This window comes from Seriola dumerili, unplaced genomic scaffold, assembly GCF_002260705.1.
Source record: "Seriola dumerili isolate Sdu_G_001 unplaced genomic scaffold, Sdu_1.0 BDQW01000011.1, whole genome shotgun sequence".
NCBI lineage: Eukaryota > Metazoa > Chordata > Actinopteri > Carangiformes > Carangidae > Seriola > Seriola dumerili.
The window spans coordinates 5,339,498-5,356,366 of record NW_019174266.1 but is presented as its reverse complement, the minus strand read 5'-3'; the positions used below and the strand labels follow the sequence as shown (position 1 = coordinate 5,356,366).

Here is a 16,869-nt window from a genome sequence, read left to right as displayed (position 1 = left end):
ACATTACCAATCTTCTCCGAATTCAGGTCAACTCAAATAGGCTTACGGTCCACATCCAAGGACAAAACAACTTTCCCCTGGAGGGCTTCTCAGGTGACAACTTAAGTAACACTGTCTGGCTGTGAGTCACGCCTGCATTCCACAGAGAAAAATGAGGATGTTGCAGCCAGGTGAGGCTAGCACATAGTAAACAGGTCGACCCCGGGGGACTGCCATTGGTTTCACACAGCACATGCAGACATGTGCTTTATGTTGCATGTAATCAATGCAAACCTGCATCAGGCAGTCGTGGACTCAAACTGGGAGCTCCAATTTACACACAAATAGGGTCAGTTAGGACTTGACCAAAACAGCTGTAAAAAAATCTAAAGTTATGCAATGAAACTCTGCCTCATTAGCTGCTTTTTTTTTTTTTGACCATACCTACTGTATGCTACCTTGGAGCTATTTTTGTCTAACCAAAAGAAAACTCTGCTTTTATCACCCAACCTAGTTTGGTCAATTAGGAACACAATGAGCATCCTGCACGCTCCTGTGTGAGTACAGTTCATTTCCTGCCTTTATTGTTACAAGTGCTGGGCTCATTCAAAAGTGGATGAAATGGGGGGGGGGGGGCAGACACTATTTACTCAGCAGGGAGAGACACAAGTCCCCGGCTTCCTAATGGCTTCCTGCATTTCACACAATTGTTTCCCCTCAGGAAATCTTATCGATACAGACTGCCGCCGCGTTGACCAGAAAACCCACAACACAATGGATACTGTGCTTTAATTAAGTATCTTTGAAAGGGAAGATGACTTTTTTTGTTCCTTTAGCAAAAAAATTTTTTTGAAGACATTCGATGATCTATATCAATTTACTGTCCAAAGAGGGAGCCGTCATATTTATAGGTTATGTGTGTGTGCTTCTACATGTCGGGTTTCCATCGCTCGGTGTGTTATCTTCATCATATTAACTACTGATGACAGAGGAGGATTGCACTCAATGACAAGAAATCCCTTTGTTTACAAAAGACCAAACATTTCTGGCTGTCCGGCCTTCACCTGTGTCACAATCATAGAGAGTACCTGCCTGTTAAACAGAAAACACACAGGTGATTCACCCGGCAAGGCAATCAAATACATGACAACCAATGAGCAAGAAGGAAGGAAGAAACTAGTTCACCACAGGAAAGTGTGGATCCACCATCCACCGTTTTCAACATCAAATGAACATGCGTGTATTTCTCATATGTAGAGAAAGAAAACAAAGCACTGTATTTAAAGTTAGCTTAAACACTGGAGCTTCTTTTTGACCAACTACATACAACTGGGCTCAGTGGCTGAACACAGCATCTGAGAAGTCCCGTCATCACTGTGACGTTTTGAAGTTTTTTTCCCACTTTCGTACCTCTGAAAAAAATCCAGCTGAATTTTTGATGTACTGGTGACAGTACATCACCGTTCAAGCTAAAAACATACAAAAGCACTGGTAAATAAGAACTTTAGAGCTGCTATGTTGCTATTCCGTCTTACTTCTGAGTGAGACTAGCCGTTTCCACCGGCTTCGAGCCTCTGTGATAAGCAATGCTAAACGCATCAAAGCACTATCTCCATATTAAATGCATTGAAATTAAATTGTTATTGATTTTCAAACTCAAACTCTTGGTAAGACAACATATAAGTGAATTTCTCAAAATGTCAGGGTATTCCTTTAAGAGCATTTGAATGGCCTGGTAAATCAGATGAGACCTGTGAGCACAGGATCATAATGGAACAAAACTCAACGGTAGATTTGTATAAAATCCCCAAACACAGGACGATAAAGTATCTTTATCAAGGGCAAGACGCCGTCACAGCTTCAAAACCAGCAGTTGTATTTCTGATGTTACATATGAGGGGTTAACACAGTTAAGCTTCTACAGCGTGCACATGAACCACAGGTATGTGTGGGACTAGCAGAAAGACAGCCCATAAAATCCACACTCAACTTCTCCCTAGCACGCGAGGAATGTTCTCTGAGAGCTTCACTATCAGCGTTGAGCCAGGAGGGGCTATCCTCGCCTCTCCTTTGAAGTCTGTGTGGGAGAAAGGCAAAATGGGAAAGGGGCAGTAATAGTGAGCTAGAGCCAAGAGGCTAGCTATTGCGAGGTCAGCCAATTTCTTTCTCATTAGAAATTAATTACCGACGTAGCCAGTGCGGGGGCCGGACCACGAAGTCGCTAGGCATGCCATGCATCGCCCCACGGGGAGCACTTGAACCCATGACCCCCCCACCACGGACGTTTGGGGCCAGAAGGGGTGCGTGACATGGCCCTGGCCCAGAGACACTGCCCCGCCAGGCTGGGAATGCAGTGGCACTGTGGGGGGATTGGGAGAGGGACAAAGAAAGGGAAGAGGGGCTCCACTGATTCAGGGCTCACTGGGTTAGAGAGCTTCATTATTAAGTCCCCTGTCACTCTGCAACAAAAAGTACCCCACAGGCTAGCAGTGGCTAATAAAACCACCACCCTTTATAACTCAAGACCACTTCTGACATCTTCTTTTGAGGAGAAGTGAAAGTATGCAACCGGGTCCCCAGCTTAATGAAAGAACTCACATATTTCACCTGAATGAACCGTTGCTTTACACTGAACATGGACCAGCGAGAAGTGCCAAAACCGACTTGAATGAAGCTGCTTCCACACCTGCTTAATTAGATAATGTTGGGGCGAATTTTCATTTAGACTTGCTTCACATCACTACAATATTATACGGCATATGGCACAAACAGACTGCAGGACATATTCTAGGATCTTGCTCTGTGCGTGTGTGTGTGTGTGAGTGTGCGTGTGAGTGTGCGTGTGCATGTGTGCTCTTTGAGTGAATTTGTTCAGCAGGTGTCCTGAAAGCTTGAATGACATGCTTATGCACTCAGGACTAATTTAGACCACTCCAGGTAAATGAAGTATGAAAGCAGAAAAGCCAGTATGCTTTTCTCTCCAACCAATAATTCAAGCACTTTGTTGGGCGCAGACAAAAAGGTTATCCACCACTGTCCTTCACAAGAGCAACGTACACGTTCACCTTCGGAACACTGGTTCTACTTAATTGTTATTACACAGCTCTAATGCCCGTTGTTCATGTTGCAAAGGTAATGTGTGATATTACCTTTCACATTTTATTTGGGAATACTTCTGCTGAATCTGGGACCTTATCAAATAAATATGGTAATTTCACTGGCTGTTACTTCACTCATCAAGCTAATGCGCACAAACGTCTGAGACCACTTTCCCATCAGACCTCACTGTATGTATTAATTTGTTTATAAATGTCAAAGGCTGAAATTCAGTGCATTCATGCAATCCACATGCACCCACACTGCACCACCTGTCAACTCTCCCAAGTCTTTGCATTCCCCATTTGGCTAGACTGCCCACCGACAAGTAATTAGACAATTAAACAATTAGTCAACAGTAATACTGATAATCCTTAATCATTCGAGTCTTTATCAAAAGCAAACAAAGCAGTTTTTTTCCAGCCTCTCAAATGTGAGGATTTGCTGTTTTTCTGTTTTGTATCATAGTGAACAGAATATCTTTGAGTTGTTATGGTGGTCGGACAAAACAAGCAAATTAATGATGTCACCTTGGGCTCTGCCAAGTTATGACTTATAATATATATAGATAGATAAATCAATAAAAAATAACTACTGTACTAGTTGCAGCCCTATTACAGGAGAGGCAAGCTAAACTACACTCAAATCTGGCTTGGAAGGAAAAACCCAATTACCGTGTGCCCAAACATGTCATCCATCTCCTCATCCTAGCATGATTGAAAAGAGGGGGATAAATGAACAGACAAGTTTAACTGTAGTCATTAATGTTCATCTCCCTGGGTTCTTGATGGGACACCTCATTAAGAATCTGTTGGTAGCAGCTGGCTTGCTATCCCACTCCATTACTGCCCCACCATGCCAAAACCTCTGCCATTGGCCCTCCCACCCCATCCCCCACTCCAAACACGTCCCTCGTGTCTCATGTGACATCTGTGTCTCGGGGTCCTGTGATGGAATGCTGCTCGCCTGCTATTCCTCCGCAGGTGCTCCCCGCTGGCCGCCATCCATTTTGCAACCATGCTGGTGCTGTGGCTGAGTGACCTGTCACAGGCTGAGGAGTAGGGGGTGGGAGGTGGGGGGGGGGGGGGGGGCGAGTGGAGTCAAGGTTCAAGGGACAATGGTTAAGGAATCAGAGGGAATAGATGCAGCTGCTTTCCATCACTGCCCGTTGTGCACACTTCAAGCTGGATGTAAATCCTCACCTCTAGGATCTTACTGCTCCACCTCCACCCGCTTATCCTCCTAACCAAGCTCATCCTCCTCTTCTTCCTCCATATCAAAGAGAGAGAGAGACAGAGAGAGAGAGAGAGAGAGATATCGAGAGAGGAAGGTCATGTCTGTATTTAGACACAGCTCAAGAGTCCCAGAGGCTGCTCTCAGGTTCTGTATGGCTTCATCAAACAGTGACTGAAACACTGCTGAACTATATAAAGAGATGCAGTAAGTTAAGCAAAAGGAAGTGAACTAAATTATCCTCAACCTTTTAGTCACCCCAAGAATATCATCAACTGTGTCATATAAGAGAAATGCTGAGAGTCATAATGTAAAAATTTTCCTGTATTGTGCAAGTCTGTCAGGAAACTAACTGTGCTCTCATAATCTAAAATTTCATACCACAGCCAAACCTGCTCAATTATCAGACTCCATAAAACAGACACTTGAAGGGAGTATCATCTTCCCAAAAGGTCAAGGACTAGAACCCCAGTGTCTCCCCTCTATACATGTTGCAGCTGCAGCCCGCCACTGCAAAATTATTGCAGCCACTGTAATGTCATGAAGTCGCGATTACACGACTGCAGAGGGCTTTTAATTTGAAACTGGAGACACCTGGCAACACGCGAGCGAGGCGAAAGGGAAAGAAAGAAAGAAGAGAAAAAGGAAGAGAAGACAGAGAAAGGTAGATTCAAGTAGCTAATATTATGTTGGATAGACACACGTGCCATCCAGACACAACAAAAGCCTTCATAGTTGGACTGGCCAGCGAGCAGACCAGGACAAATCCCCATCAAAAAATTCCTTTTGAGTTTTTAAAAGTTTTTACCAGCTCATTTCACCGCCCCCCCACCCCCACCCCACTGCTGGAAAAAATAACACTGAACCAACATTAGAAAAAGGACACGCATAACTGAGCAAAGAAAATTGAGTCTCATTTTATTACTATGGTCGCTATTGTCCCAGTGTAAAGTCACATGGGAAGTACGGTCCTCTCGTCAAAAATCAGAAAAACCTCAAACACAATTCATCTTAAAACAACTTGACTGCAAGTCTTAAATCACAAGCAGAAGACCCATCCAGAAGCTCCTGTTTTCTACCATTGTAAAAGTAATACCTCACTTAAGATTTTCATTTTCATCAAGAGTAAAATTTATTCACCACAGTTGTACAGTAAATCAAATTTCAAGGCACAATTAGCATTTTCTATGGCCAAGCGCAGGAGTATTTTGAGTTTGAGCTGTGTAACATTAATATAAAAGGAGGAACGCCATCATCGCTCAAGTAAGTGCTGCTGAGGGACGCATTTATTCAACTGTGAAGGGCCAAGGAAGCAGAATCAAAAGAGACGGCCAATTCCATTACATCATGGCAGTGTATTAAAAAAGCTTAAAGCAGTAATTTCACCATTTCAGCTGCTTCTCCTGACCTCCGTCAGCTTTAGATGAGCTCAGAGTTGAGGAGGAACTGGCTCCAATAACATGGTGAGAAGTCAATGCAGTCAGTGGAGCCCAATGCCAGAGGGGAGCTCCCAGCAGCACAAAGGAGCCTCTATCTAATGCTGAACTTTTCAAAGAATCGTTTCAGCTTGGATTTTGCAGCAGAAACATTGGTTAATACCAGCAGAATTTTTTCAGGGGTCACCATAGCAGCAGGTGAAATCAAAATAAAACCTGGGAGGTTGAATGTGAGGGCTGACACTACTACTGGGACACAAGTGCATGTATACATGACTAATACAGAGCCTCCACTGGTCTTAACTCTAAACCCTGAATTGTTTAAACTTAATTCAGAATCCAGAAAGCTGCTGCGCTCTACATGCTGAGACAGCGCCATGGAAAAGTACTGTGTAGGACAAAAAAATGACACCTTCTTCTATTCTTGTTGAAGCCTAAACACACTACGCCTACTATGCTTAAAAGTTAAGTGGTTCCTATGAATTTCCACTACAGAAACCAGACAAACCAGTTCCTGACTTGTAAAACAGACCAAGAAAATAATGGAGGAAATACTGCCACTTCAAACAGAATTGTTCGGGCACTACTCGCCAAATATGAAGCAGCTCTTTAACAATTAAACAGACGCCATAATTAGAAATCCTGGTTGAAGTTGAGCACTGGTATTGAATTGGGTCATGTGTACCGTCCAAGAAAATAAACATTTGACTTAATCACAACGTGAAAAAAAAATAAAAATCTCGGCACAGCTTGCCAGCGCACATGTCAATATTTTCCAATGGGAAACATCAGGTTTTAAGTTATGTGAATCTTATAAAAATCTTTTCCTAACTAAGCACATTTTTAGAAATGAAAGTTCTTTGACAAACCCAAACCACACGACTACCAACGTCTTTACAATTCACAGCTGCGAGCAAATCTGTAATTTTGTCTTAAACTAAATAAAGACTTTCATAATAAAAAAAAAAAATGCCAATATTATAAAGGAGTGTAGCAGCCAATGAATGCCTTCCCCCCTTTTTGTTTCTCAAAATAGGTGCTCAGCACATAATACTGAATCAGTGACAAGCTGTTGCAAGCTGCTCCACAGAAATGGTGTCATTTCTCCCCATCTTCTCAGTGAAAGTAGGTAAACACTTTTCTTTCTTTTTTTTCGCTGCAGAGCAAGTTCAAGTCGGGGAAACTCTCTTAACCTTGTTGATAAAACAGCTGTTCAACCCCAGATGGGTGGTATACGCCTTTACAAATACCCACCCAAATATACACATACACACACTCACACATATACACACACACACACATCCCACCATGACTAAAGCTGCCAAAAGCCACAGGCCGGGCACAAGATGATGGCAGCCAGCGCTTCTGAGCAGTGCTCACAATCCTCTCTCTGTGACTGACTGCCCCCACACCCTTTCAGCACATGAAAAGTTCCTTTGACTGAATGAATGAAGGCTGAGAGGCTCTATGTGTACATGGATGACTGATACTTTATGAGTGTGTATGGAAGATCTCCCCCACATACACATATACACACATACACACACACACTACCAACAGTTGTATGACGAGTATGGGGAAGATGAGCGTGTTTGAGGTTAGAGACAACAATACAAGTTCATTCAGTGAATGAAACAGACCACACCCCCCAATCTTGAACTTGTATTGCTTCAGGGCACAGAAGGCATCATGATCCATAAAAACTATTCTGGGCTGGAAATAACAAGATTGAAATTGCACTAACTATCCTGGACAATTATAATGAACAAATATCATTATGGGGGGAGGGGGGGGCTGCATTGAGTCTTGTTTGTCCGCATTCTCATTGAAGCACAAGCTACTTAACAGCTGCACTACACCATGAACTACACCATTGAGAAGACTTTCAGGTTAATTCATCACACCCTGGACGTCCTCCAAAAAGACGGCAGAGAATAAATTCTCGTCTGAGAGCTGCAGGATGTTGGAACTCCAGCAGATACACAGCAACCAAATGAAGGTCATTAATCAGTCTTTCAAGAAGGATATTAGTCTCTCTTAATTTACAACCCTGACTGCTGCCAGGAATTAAACCTGCCACCTCACAATTACATTCAATATAAACTGCATTAATTATATTTAAGGTTTGTTAAAAGTAACAACTGATTGGGAAAAGAGTTGAAAGAACCTGCAAAAATTTCTTCCTCACGTAGCTTACGCTCACTGAACAAAGTCTGTGTTACATCCATCATTCTAATGTTCAAATTAATATAAATCATCCTCTCTTTTGCTTCCTACTGAAAAGTAAAGATGAAATATTTTTCTCACAAATGCCTCTTCACTGTCTCTCAGGTTTATGTACCAGTTATGAGATTCCTCTGTAAGACAATGCTTCAGTAGAAAATGTCTTGGTCAATATTAAAACATCCCACATCCCTTTTCTCACAATCAACAGAAAACGCTGGTTAGAAACACTCAGATGTGGTTTTGAAGATTTCAACCAAGTCCAACAATTCTAGCTTTTCATTGCTGGTTATAGACTTGTTCATTAGATTTGAGAATAATAATGAAAAATAAATAAATAAATAAATAAAAAAAATAAAGCCAGCCTTGTTCTTTCACTGCTTAGTGACGACTGTAATTTGAACTATGCCCTTATACCAAATAAAGCTTTTAAAATTCAGAGGAATTAGAAAATAAGAATGGAAACATTTAAAAAGGCTTAAGACGTCTTATTTTAATAGGAAATGTCTGTATTATGCCCCCCAGGGCTGTAAAAACAGTTCCTTGTATAACAGAGCCTTGCACTCATTAGTCCAGTCTCATCTGACAGGCACAGCTTGCATGTGTCATAATCCTATGCAGCTGCCACAACCAACAGGAGACACCATGACAGGAGCTCTGCAGAACCAAAATAGCAAAAGTTTGAGGGAAATTTTTCAGGGGAAACGTCCTCACTGTCCTGCTGAGGTTCTGCTTGAATGCCGGGCCAGGGGGAAAATACTCCTTTGCTTGCAGTACACTACTTAAATCTGGCATCAATGCACACACTGCCATTTTCTGCTGTCATGCTGCACTTATAAAAGGACGTGCACTCAAACACACAAGCTGGGCTCCTGCAGTTCTTCTGTACGCCGGGAAAAAGACTGGACAATGCCACGCTGTCCTAAAGAACATGACCGTGACTGCAGTCCAGCGGAACATAAATATTATACGACGTGTCATGCTGCAAGACTATCACGTGCTATTCATACAACCTTCACTTACAAGAGGTTCAGGACATTTTGCTGCTTTCGCTGTGCTGGTAAAAGATTCAGTGAAATGAAAGACTGGTGTATATATATATATATATATATATATATATATACATACATACATACATACATACACACACACACACACACACACACACACACACACACACACACACACTGGTATCTGCATGTCAGAATGACCGGTTAGACATAAACCCTTTACACACAGTGGCCAGCCCACTGCGACACTCTACATACATGTAGTCACATAATCCATAGAAAGACTGATGATTTTAAGCTTCAGAATAGTGTGCAGCAACGTTCGGTCACATTCTATCAATGCAAGATCGTTATGTTATTGTATTTGATAATTAATTGTGTCAAAAACACACAGTTTATAACTGTACTCATAGGAATTCAAAATAGAGAAGATCAACTGATCGATATTAATATTCAATTTAGAACCTAACTGCGAGACCATGGCCCAACACAACACACACAACCGTATACGATGTGTTTGTGTATGTGTAACTGTAAGACTGAAGCAACTCCTGAGGAGCAGAGCGTGACCGGTTTAGTTCTCCAGAGCACGACACAAGACACCTCATAGTTGAGGTGCATGGCAGCAAAATAACAGAGATGACAAACTACACTCATATTGACATACAACCATAATTTCAGTCTCTTCTTTGTACGCTTTTCCTCTCAATGCTGCTGTGTGCGTCAGCGCCAAGGAAACTGAAAAGACTCAGCTCTCCCAGAGGTCATTAAGCCTGAGCATCATTCAATCACAGCAGAACAGGGAAGCCTGGAGAGCACAACAGCACCACAGCGGATTAGAAATTTTGCATTTTGTTGTAATTTTAAAAAACAAAAAAGTAAAAAAGGAAACACGGAAATCAGGCAGGCTGACATGTTTCCAGAGACGTCCCCAGTAAAAGATAAAAATATTGTTGATGTAATGTCCCACGGGTTACCACAAAGTCTCAAAGGAGTCATCACACAGGGCAGTATGGACAGCTTTATGGCCTGTAGACGCTATTCAACCTTTTATTTTTTTTCAAAGTCCAAGCAAGTTTTTTTTTCCAGCCTGCTTTGTTTTGACATGAAAGGGCCAGCAGACACAAAGAAGACAGACAGCAGCCGCATTGGAAAGGTGCTGCATCTGACATCTTTTTAGACACAGCAGGAACACCTCTGAATCTGAGAGCAGTTCTGCTTCCAAGAGGAGAACACTTGATGTGAGCTGCTTTTTGTGGACTGACTAATCATAACACGCAATGGGCTGGCTTTCAAAGCACACAGAGAGCTGATGGTTCACAACACCTAAACTCCTTCTGCGCCACATTAAATGAAACAGTTTTCCCGTGTCCAGAGACCAGGGTTTCCCCCCAGGAAATTGGTTAGAGGAAGGCTAAGTGTTAAAAAAAAAAAAAAAAAAAAAGAAAGAAAAAGAAAAAGCAAAAGAAAAAAAAAGTAAAGCCTTTATTCTCTGCTGGCAGTTTAAAAATGTCCTGATGAAACTGGTCAGCCATGAACTGCTGCTAGAAATGTGGAACCTTTAACATTCAAATAGAGGAACTGGTGAATATGGAATTTCAAGTTTTCTTCAACCCAGAGTTTGAACGGCCGAGAAGTTCCCTTCCAACACAGAAAAATAACTTTCATTTTCTGTTTTTATTCCAACATTGTGACTTATTAGTTGGATTAATTGCAACAAAGTGCATGTTCATTGAGTAAACCCAAATGATCAATTACCGTCATCTTCTGAGCTCCGGCTGACAGATTCTTGTGCCGTCATTTCTTTTGGAAATAGAATTTGCCCTGCCCCACAAGTCAGAAGTTAATTTTCACGCCTACTTACAGCTGCTGCTTGTAATGTAAAGATCATTTTGTCTTCTGTGCGGGAGCTCACTAAATGCAATGGTTTTTTTTTTTTTTCAGAAATTTGTAAAAAGGAACTTAGGAAAAGAACGACACCGGCGTAGACACATTCACACCTGCAGGGCTGAGCAATATGCTTGAAAATAATTTCACAACATAAATATTTTTCCAATATCAGTGTTTATGAAAACTCGTAAAACTGCATGCTGGGGAAACATCATACAGCCCCAAGAAAGTCTTTCAAGGCAACTGCATGTGTACCAGAGTGAGAGGAGCAGGAGGGGCCGGTGTACGGGCTGAAGTGGAGAGACGGGGAAAAGCAGACTTCTGTCATGTTTCTCTGCACCACACCACTAGAAGCAGCTCTGATAGAGGTAATTTCATCTTAGCAGGGGGGCGGCCGAAGCCATGGACTTGTCCATGATCCGCTCTGGGTTTTAGACCATGATGCAGGCTTGGCTTCCCTCCACTCAAAACAGCCCTCCCTCCACTACCAGGAGCAACCAGAAAGCTGGACCCAGGCTATGTCTCGGACACACAGGGGGCTAACAATGCTGGTTAGAGTAGACGTTTCAAACGGCATGCTGAATAGCGATCGGTAAACATTAGGAAAAATACTGGAATAAAAATGTATAGTGTGTGTAGAATTCAAATAGCTTCAATCTGGTGTATAAGCATTAAACCTCCAGGCTAACAGATGATGTGTGAAAGTTTGATATGGTGCGAAATGGGATTATTAAACCATGTAAGTTTTAAGACGTGCATCTTTTCCATGGTGCAAATAATAGAGATCTTGCCAGAGTTGACGTCGACACAAATCCTGCAGTTCAGCCTACATTGTGGACACAGTTTTAATCAGCAGCTATATATGAGCAAATTAGCAGACGGGAGGTCCTATTGGTCGCCCAAATAGTCATCTGAAAGCAGGTGATTACAATGACCACCAGCCACCAAAGAGATGCAACAGCAGATGTCTTTCCATCTATTCAGAGGATATTGATCCACCTTTCACCCTGCCAATTACATGTGATAAACTGCTGCGACAGTTAGTGCAAATGATTCCAGTAATTGTGGTCATTTCATCCCCACACACAAACCCCTGCACAAACAGATTCAGCTGCTGATAGAGCAAAAAAAGAACAAAGCACAAACAAGTTGTTATTTTCAACTGTGATCTCAAAGTGCTGACCTCACCGCGCCATCTCTTACACGAGAACAGTGGAAAGCAACAAACTGCGCTCCCATATCAGGGGCCGCAGCAGATCAGTAGCATTTCCTAATGGAGGTGGTTTCATCAGTGAAGCATATGAATCAAACACTTGGCAAAGTGTGCAATTATCCGTCTCTGGGTGGATGGAGGTCATTAGGACTTTATGAGCGATTGGAGCACATAAATAAATGATCAGTAAACAGCATACTCTATACGGCTCTGACAGCAGGTGACTCTGCATGACGTCCCCTTTAAACTCATCAGAGGATGATGCGGACATGTGGGAAAAAAGATTCTGCTATTGTGAGCTGAAGGTGAAGTTGTAGAATTCATTTGTGTAAATGGCTAGAACAGAAACCTTTCACTACACTTTGCATACAGATTACACCGTGAAAAGAGGGCGAGGGCCGAATTAGTAATGAAATTAAGGGCGAATTAGATCTAGCTTTGAGCCCTCTTACTTGTTTTACCCACTAACTGAGGATGTGGGACCACCAGGGCTTTCCAAACACGACAACACAAAAGGTGGTAAATTATGCTCTGAGCAGCAGAGTCCACAGAAAAGACCTTAAATGCGCCAAAGAAAACTACAGTTGTTTATAAAGTCTGGGCAATGCTGCATCTGAGGTGGTCTGTGAGGATAAAACCCTGGAGAGTGGTCTGTAAGAGCAGAGAGGGTTGCCAAATGTTTACACATTTCAGCAAGTTATTTGCATTGTCCTCTGAGAGATAATAAGCACACAATTCCCTCCCAGCAGGATTACGGAGATAAGATAGGGCCTAAATGGATTTTACACTCCTCTAACAGGCACTTGTTTACAAAAGCCAAACTTCTGGGGCATTTTTTAAACAACTTCTGAGTGCGACAGATGAGGAAGTGGTGAAAAAAAAAAAAAAAAAGAAAGCAGCAGTGTGGCAGAACATTTACAGGTTATTCCAAAGTAAAACAAAAAAGTGAGACTATATATTATATCTGTCCCCAAACCAAATGAGACAGACAAACTCTTTAAGTTAGGCCTGAAACTCTGCCAACTTTGATAAAGATAAGTTTTGGCCACAGTCAAGACCTCAGACAAATGTGTTTTGAATAAACAGATATTTTCAGAGAAGGGGACCCCACAATTAGTAATTTGAGACTCTCTCTGCGTGTGGGTCCCAGTCCAATTCTCTGGAATCAATCAAAGCTCCCAAAGGAACTCCCTGGTCCCCTTAATCTCCTGGTTTTATTACTTTCCAGACAGTCAGCCTGTTTCACCCTACCCCCATCTCTCTCTTTTGTACTGATCTCCAGCAAAGCCAAGGAGGGGCTTTTTTTTCTCTCTCTCTTTCTCTCTCTCTCCCTCTCCCTCTCCTCTATCTCCCCTTCCACCACTGCAGAGCGCTTCTCATGCAGGAGAGGGTCTTTCATCAGGCTCCACACGCAAGAGACCCCAACAGCTAGCAGAGGCCCGTCATTCCAAGGCCCGTCTTCTTTGCACATTCATTCTTTTTTAACCGGCAAAATAAACAACAAGCCTTCAAAAGGCGCATGGACTGCTTCTTTTTTTTTTTTTTTGGACTAACACACACACACACACACAAACTATTTTGCATATTAAGAGAATGATGGAAAAAACTGGGCCATGTTGCACAAGAGTGAGTTATATTTGCAATTTTCCAGACCACATGCTGCTGTGTTTGATAGCGTCTAACAGCTTAAATGATAAAGATATGACTCTGTCGCGATGGGGTATGTGATAAGGGCAGGAGCTGTGCACTTCAGTGACTGTTGGAAAGACATTTTCTCTCACGGCTTTTTAATTTATCTCAGGCACTCAGGGCTTGGAGTGCATATAGCAGAATGTGGGTGGGTTATGATAAAATATACAGACCCCAATCAATAACTAATATCAAGAATTCACCTCCAATATCAGGGGAATCTCTCACTACAGAACACCACCAGTTGGAATAAGAGACATAGTGAAGTGAACACTGCAGTGCAGTAGCCTCACTTCAAAACAATTAACAGAAGCAAATGAATTAGGTTCTGTTTATCCATCAGCTAAACATGTATTGACGCCCAGGTAATGAGATGTCTGCTGGACTGATGATGCTAGCTTATTACCTGACAGTGAACACTAATGAGTCTTTGCATAGTGTATTTTTCAGATTCAAGTTACTTCCATCCTTTTGCATTTCCATGGCCACAGAGCTAGGCAGGCACAGATAGATGGATGATCTCAATCCAACAAACAAATGTGTAATTTGGTCTTTCAAATCCAACTGCACACAACCCAAAGACACATTTGTGAAACAGCCACAGCTCATGTCTATGAATCATTGGAAAGGCAAACACAGAAACCTATCAGCAGTTCTGCCTCAATAGCCTCTATGCAGACAAAAGGAAAGGAAAAGCATGTTGCTTTACAGCATGAAACAGAGCCGGCCTGGGAGTGAATGATGTGCCTGTTATTTAAAAAGTAGCCTACTTTTAAAGTTGTCCAAATGGTGAAGGAGCAGCTGACCTAAACCCAGCTGAATTAGCTGCCTAGCTCCATATCTGATTTTCAGAGCCAACAGCTTGCATTCCGTGTGTTTCTTTTTTCCAACTCGTGATACAGTGAGGGTAAGTTTCTACAGTCGAGGCGTAAATAAACAGACATACAGCAGAGCAGCTGGCAGTGTATTAAAGGCTTTTACCTTTGTCGACATGCTTTGCCGCGGTGGTCGCCGTGTAGAGAAAGGTGAGACAGAGGAGAGAGAGGAGCGACAGAGCTCCCCGCTCGGCCATCACTTTTCACAAATAAATCTTTGCAGGCTTCAGGAACCCCGGGGAAGCTTTCACAAAAAGAAATCCTTAAAATCCCCGGCCACCTCCTGTAAATGCACAAGGGACAAAAAAGTTCAAAGTCCTAAAATGTGCAGAAACATCCGGAGCCAGGTACTTTGAAAACTGGCCGGATGAAACATGTAGCTGGAAAGAGAAAGCCGCAGGTTAGAGAGACTGTTTTCTCAACTTGGTCGAGGCAGAGGTCGGAGAAAAAACACTGAAATCAATCCATTGCCACGGAGGCGCAGCGCAAGGACGAAAACATTTGCGGGTGACCGAGCGAAACCGCGCCGACTTTACTACTCCGATATGTGTCAAGTGCGTAAAAGACTAGAAAGAGCTCGGTAGGAGAAAAGATAAGATCCGACTAGAAGGAGAAATCTCCGCCGCGGCCAGCTCACTGCTCACGGACGGGACGTAAGAGAGCAGCGTGTTGAAGGGCTGGATCTCCACAGGCTCCCCGGAAAACAGGGTGTGGAGTCACACGGAAGTTTGGATCCTGGCTGCCTGTATGCTCAGGCAAGAACTAAAATATGGTGTGGGATTTCAGTCCAAAGACAACACCTCACCTCTACACCTGGGCTCCACCGGTGTGTTAAAATTATTACACCTTATACAGCTATTCATAACAATTTAATACTAACTTCAAGTCCAAAACACACTCACTCTGTACGATTTCTGTCTCATCAAAAGCTCAATTTGAAATGTATCAAATATATTTTAAAAAAATATGAGTATATGAATAGCCTATACAAACATATTTGATAATAAGTTCAAAATAACTTATCTGACAGCTTTAGTTACTAGTTACTTTGCATATGAAGATTCTGCCATACAAAACATATGAGGAGTTTATAAAATATGATGCTTTGTTATAAATGAAACAATCTAAAACAGTACACACAAGTAGAGCTGGAAGAGTTTGTTAATTAATCTCTATGTCCATTGATAGAAAGTCAGTTGGAGGCTATTTTGTCGATTGTGCAAGTATAGTATAGTTTTGTCATGTAAAAATTCCAAGTGTTTCCTGCTTCTTAAATATGAGGATTTGATGCTTTTACTTTAAATTAGTTTAACTTTTTTATTTTTATGTTTTTATCATTTTAAGGTTTGGTCCATTGGTTCTTACAGTGTGAAGGTGCCACTCCTACAAAGATGTTGAGTTTACAGTCATAGAAAAGCTGGGAAACTAGCAACCAGGGGAATTTTGAACCAGAGTTGCTGTCAATTACTTACAATTACTTTTATGTCAGTCAACTAATTGATCAATCAATAAATCATCTCAGCTTTAGAGTACTGGTTGGTTTTGTAGGTGCCTGGGGAAACACACAACAACACATTTTTGCCCAGGGGCCCAGTAGATGGTTAATCCAGCCAGCTGTTAGCTAACAGGTTCAATGGTAAATAGCCAAACATTTGTATACGCAACTTTAATTTTATTGCATGCTTGCCTTGTTTTTCATTTTACCCACAAAACTCGCCTTCCTCTAATCTGTCCTATTTCTAGAAAAATAATGTCATTATAAATTAGATGATGGGAATCCTCAAATTGTTAATGTAAAAGCTGAATTAAATTTTCAGAAAAAAACAGTGAAAAGTACTTAACTGGCTTCTTTTTTGACATTGTTTAGTACTGTATATTTAATGTTGTAAATCATAAAAGTTGATGTCAAACTATGTTTGGCAAATAAAAATGCGGATAAAGTAAATTTAGGTGGCTTTACCCTCCACTGCACTTGAGTGTTCATGTTCCTGAAGGGGACATATAGGGATTTAGCTGAAAAGCAGTAAAACATGATCTTAATTCATGCCACAAGAGTCCTGTATATTCACTAGTAGTGAATTCAATAGCAGTGAATCTATTTAACCTCAGTTAATATTTTTACTTCTTATAGTCTAATCCTGCGATTAAACAGCTGTCATACAGTAGAACTAGAGCAAGTTTCAGTGATACATTCATGCCCATTGCAGCTGTCCTCATAACTCGTT

General features: G+C 41.9%; 1 protein-coding gene across 1 annotated transcript in view; it reads right to left on the bottom strand.

Annotated features, from left to right (window-relative positions):
* neo1 (neogenin 1) overlaps positions 1 to 14,841 on the bottom strand; it is a 160,132-nt gene extending 145,291 nt beyond the window's left edge. The window contains 1 exon segment of the mRNA XM_022748600.1: positions 14,751 to 14,841. Coding sequence (XP_022604321.1) covers positions 14,751 to 14,841 — 91 coding nt within the window.
* Between the last annotated feature and the right edge of the window lie 2,028 nt (positions 14,842 to 16,869).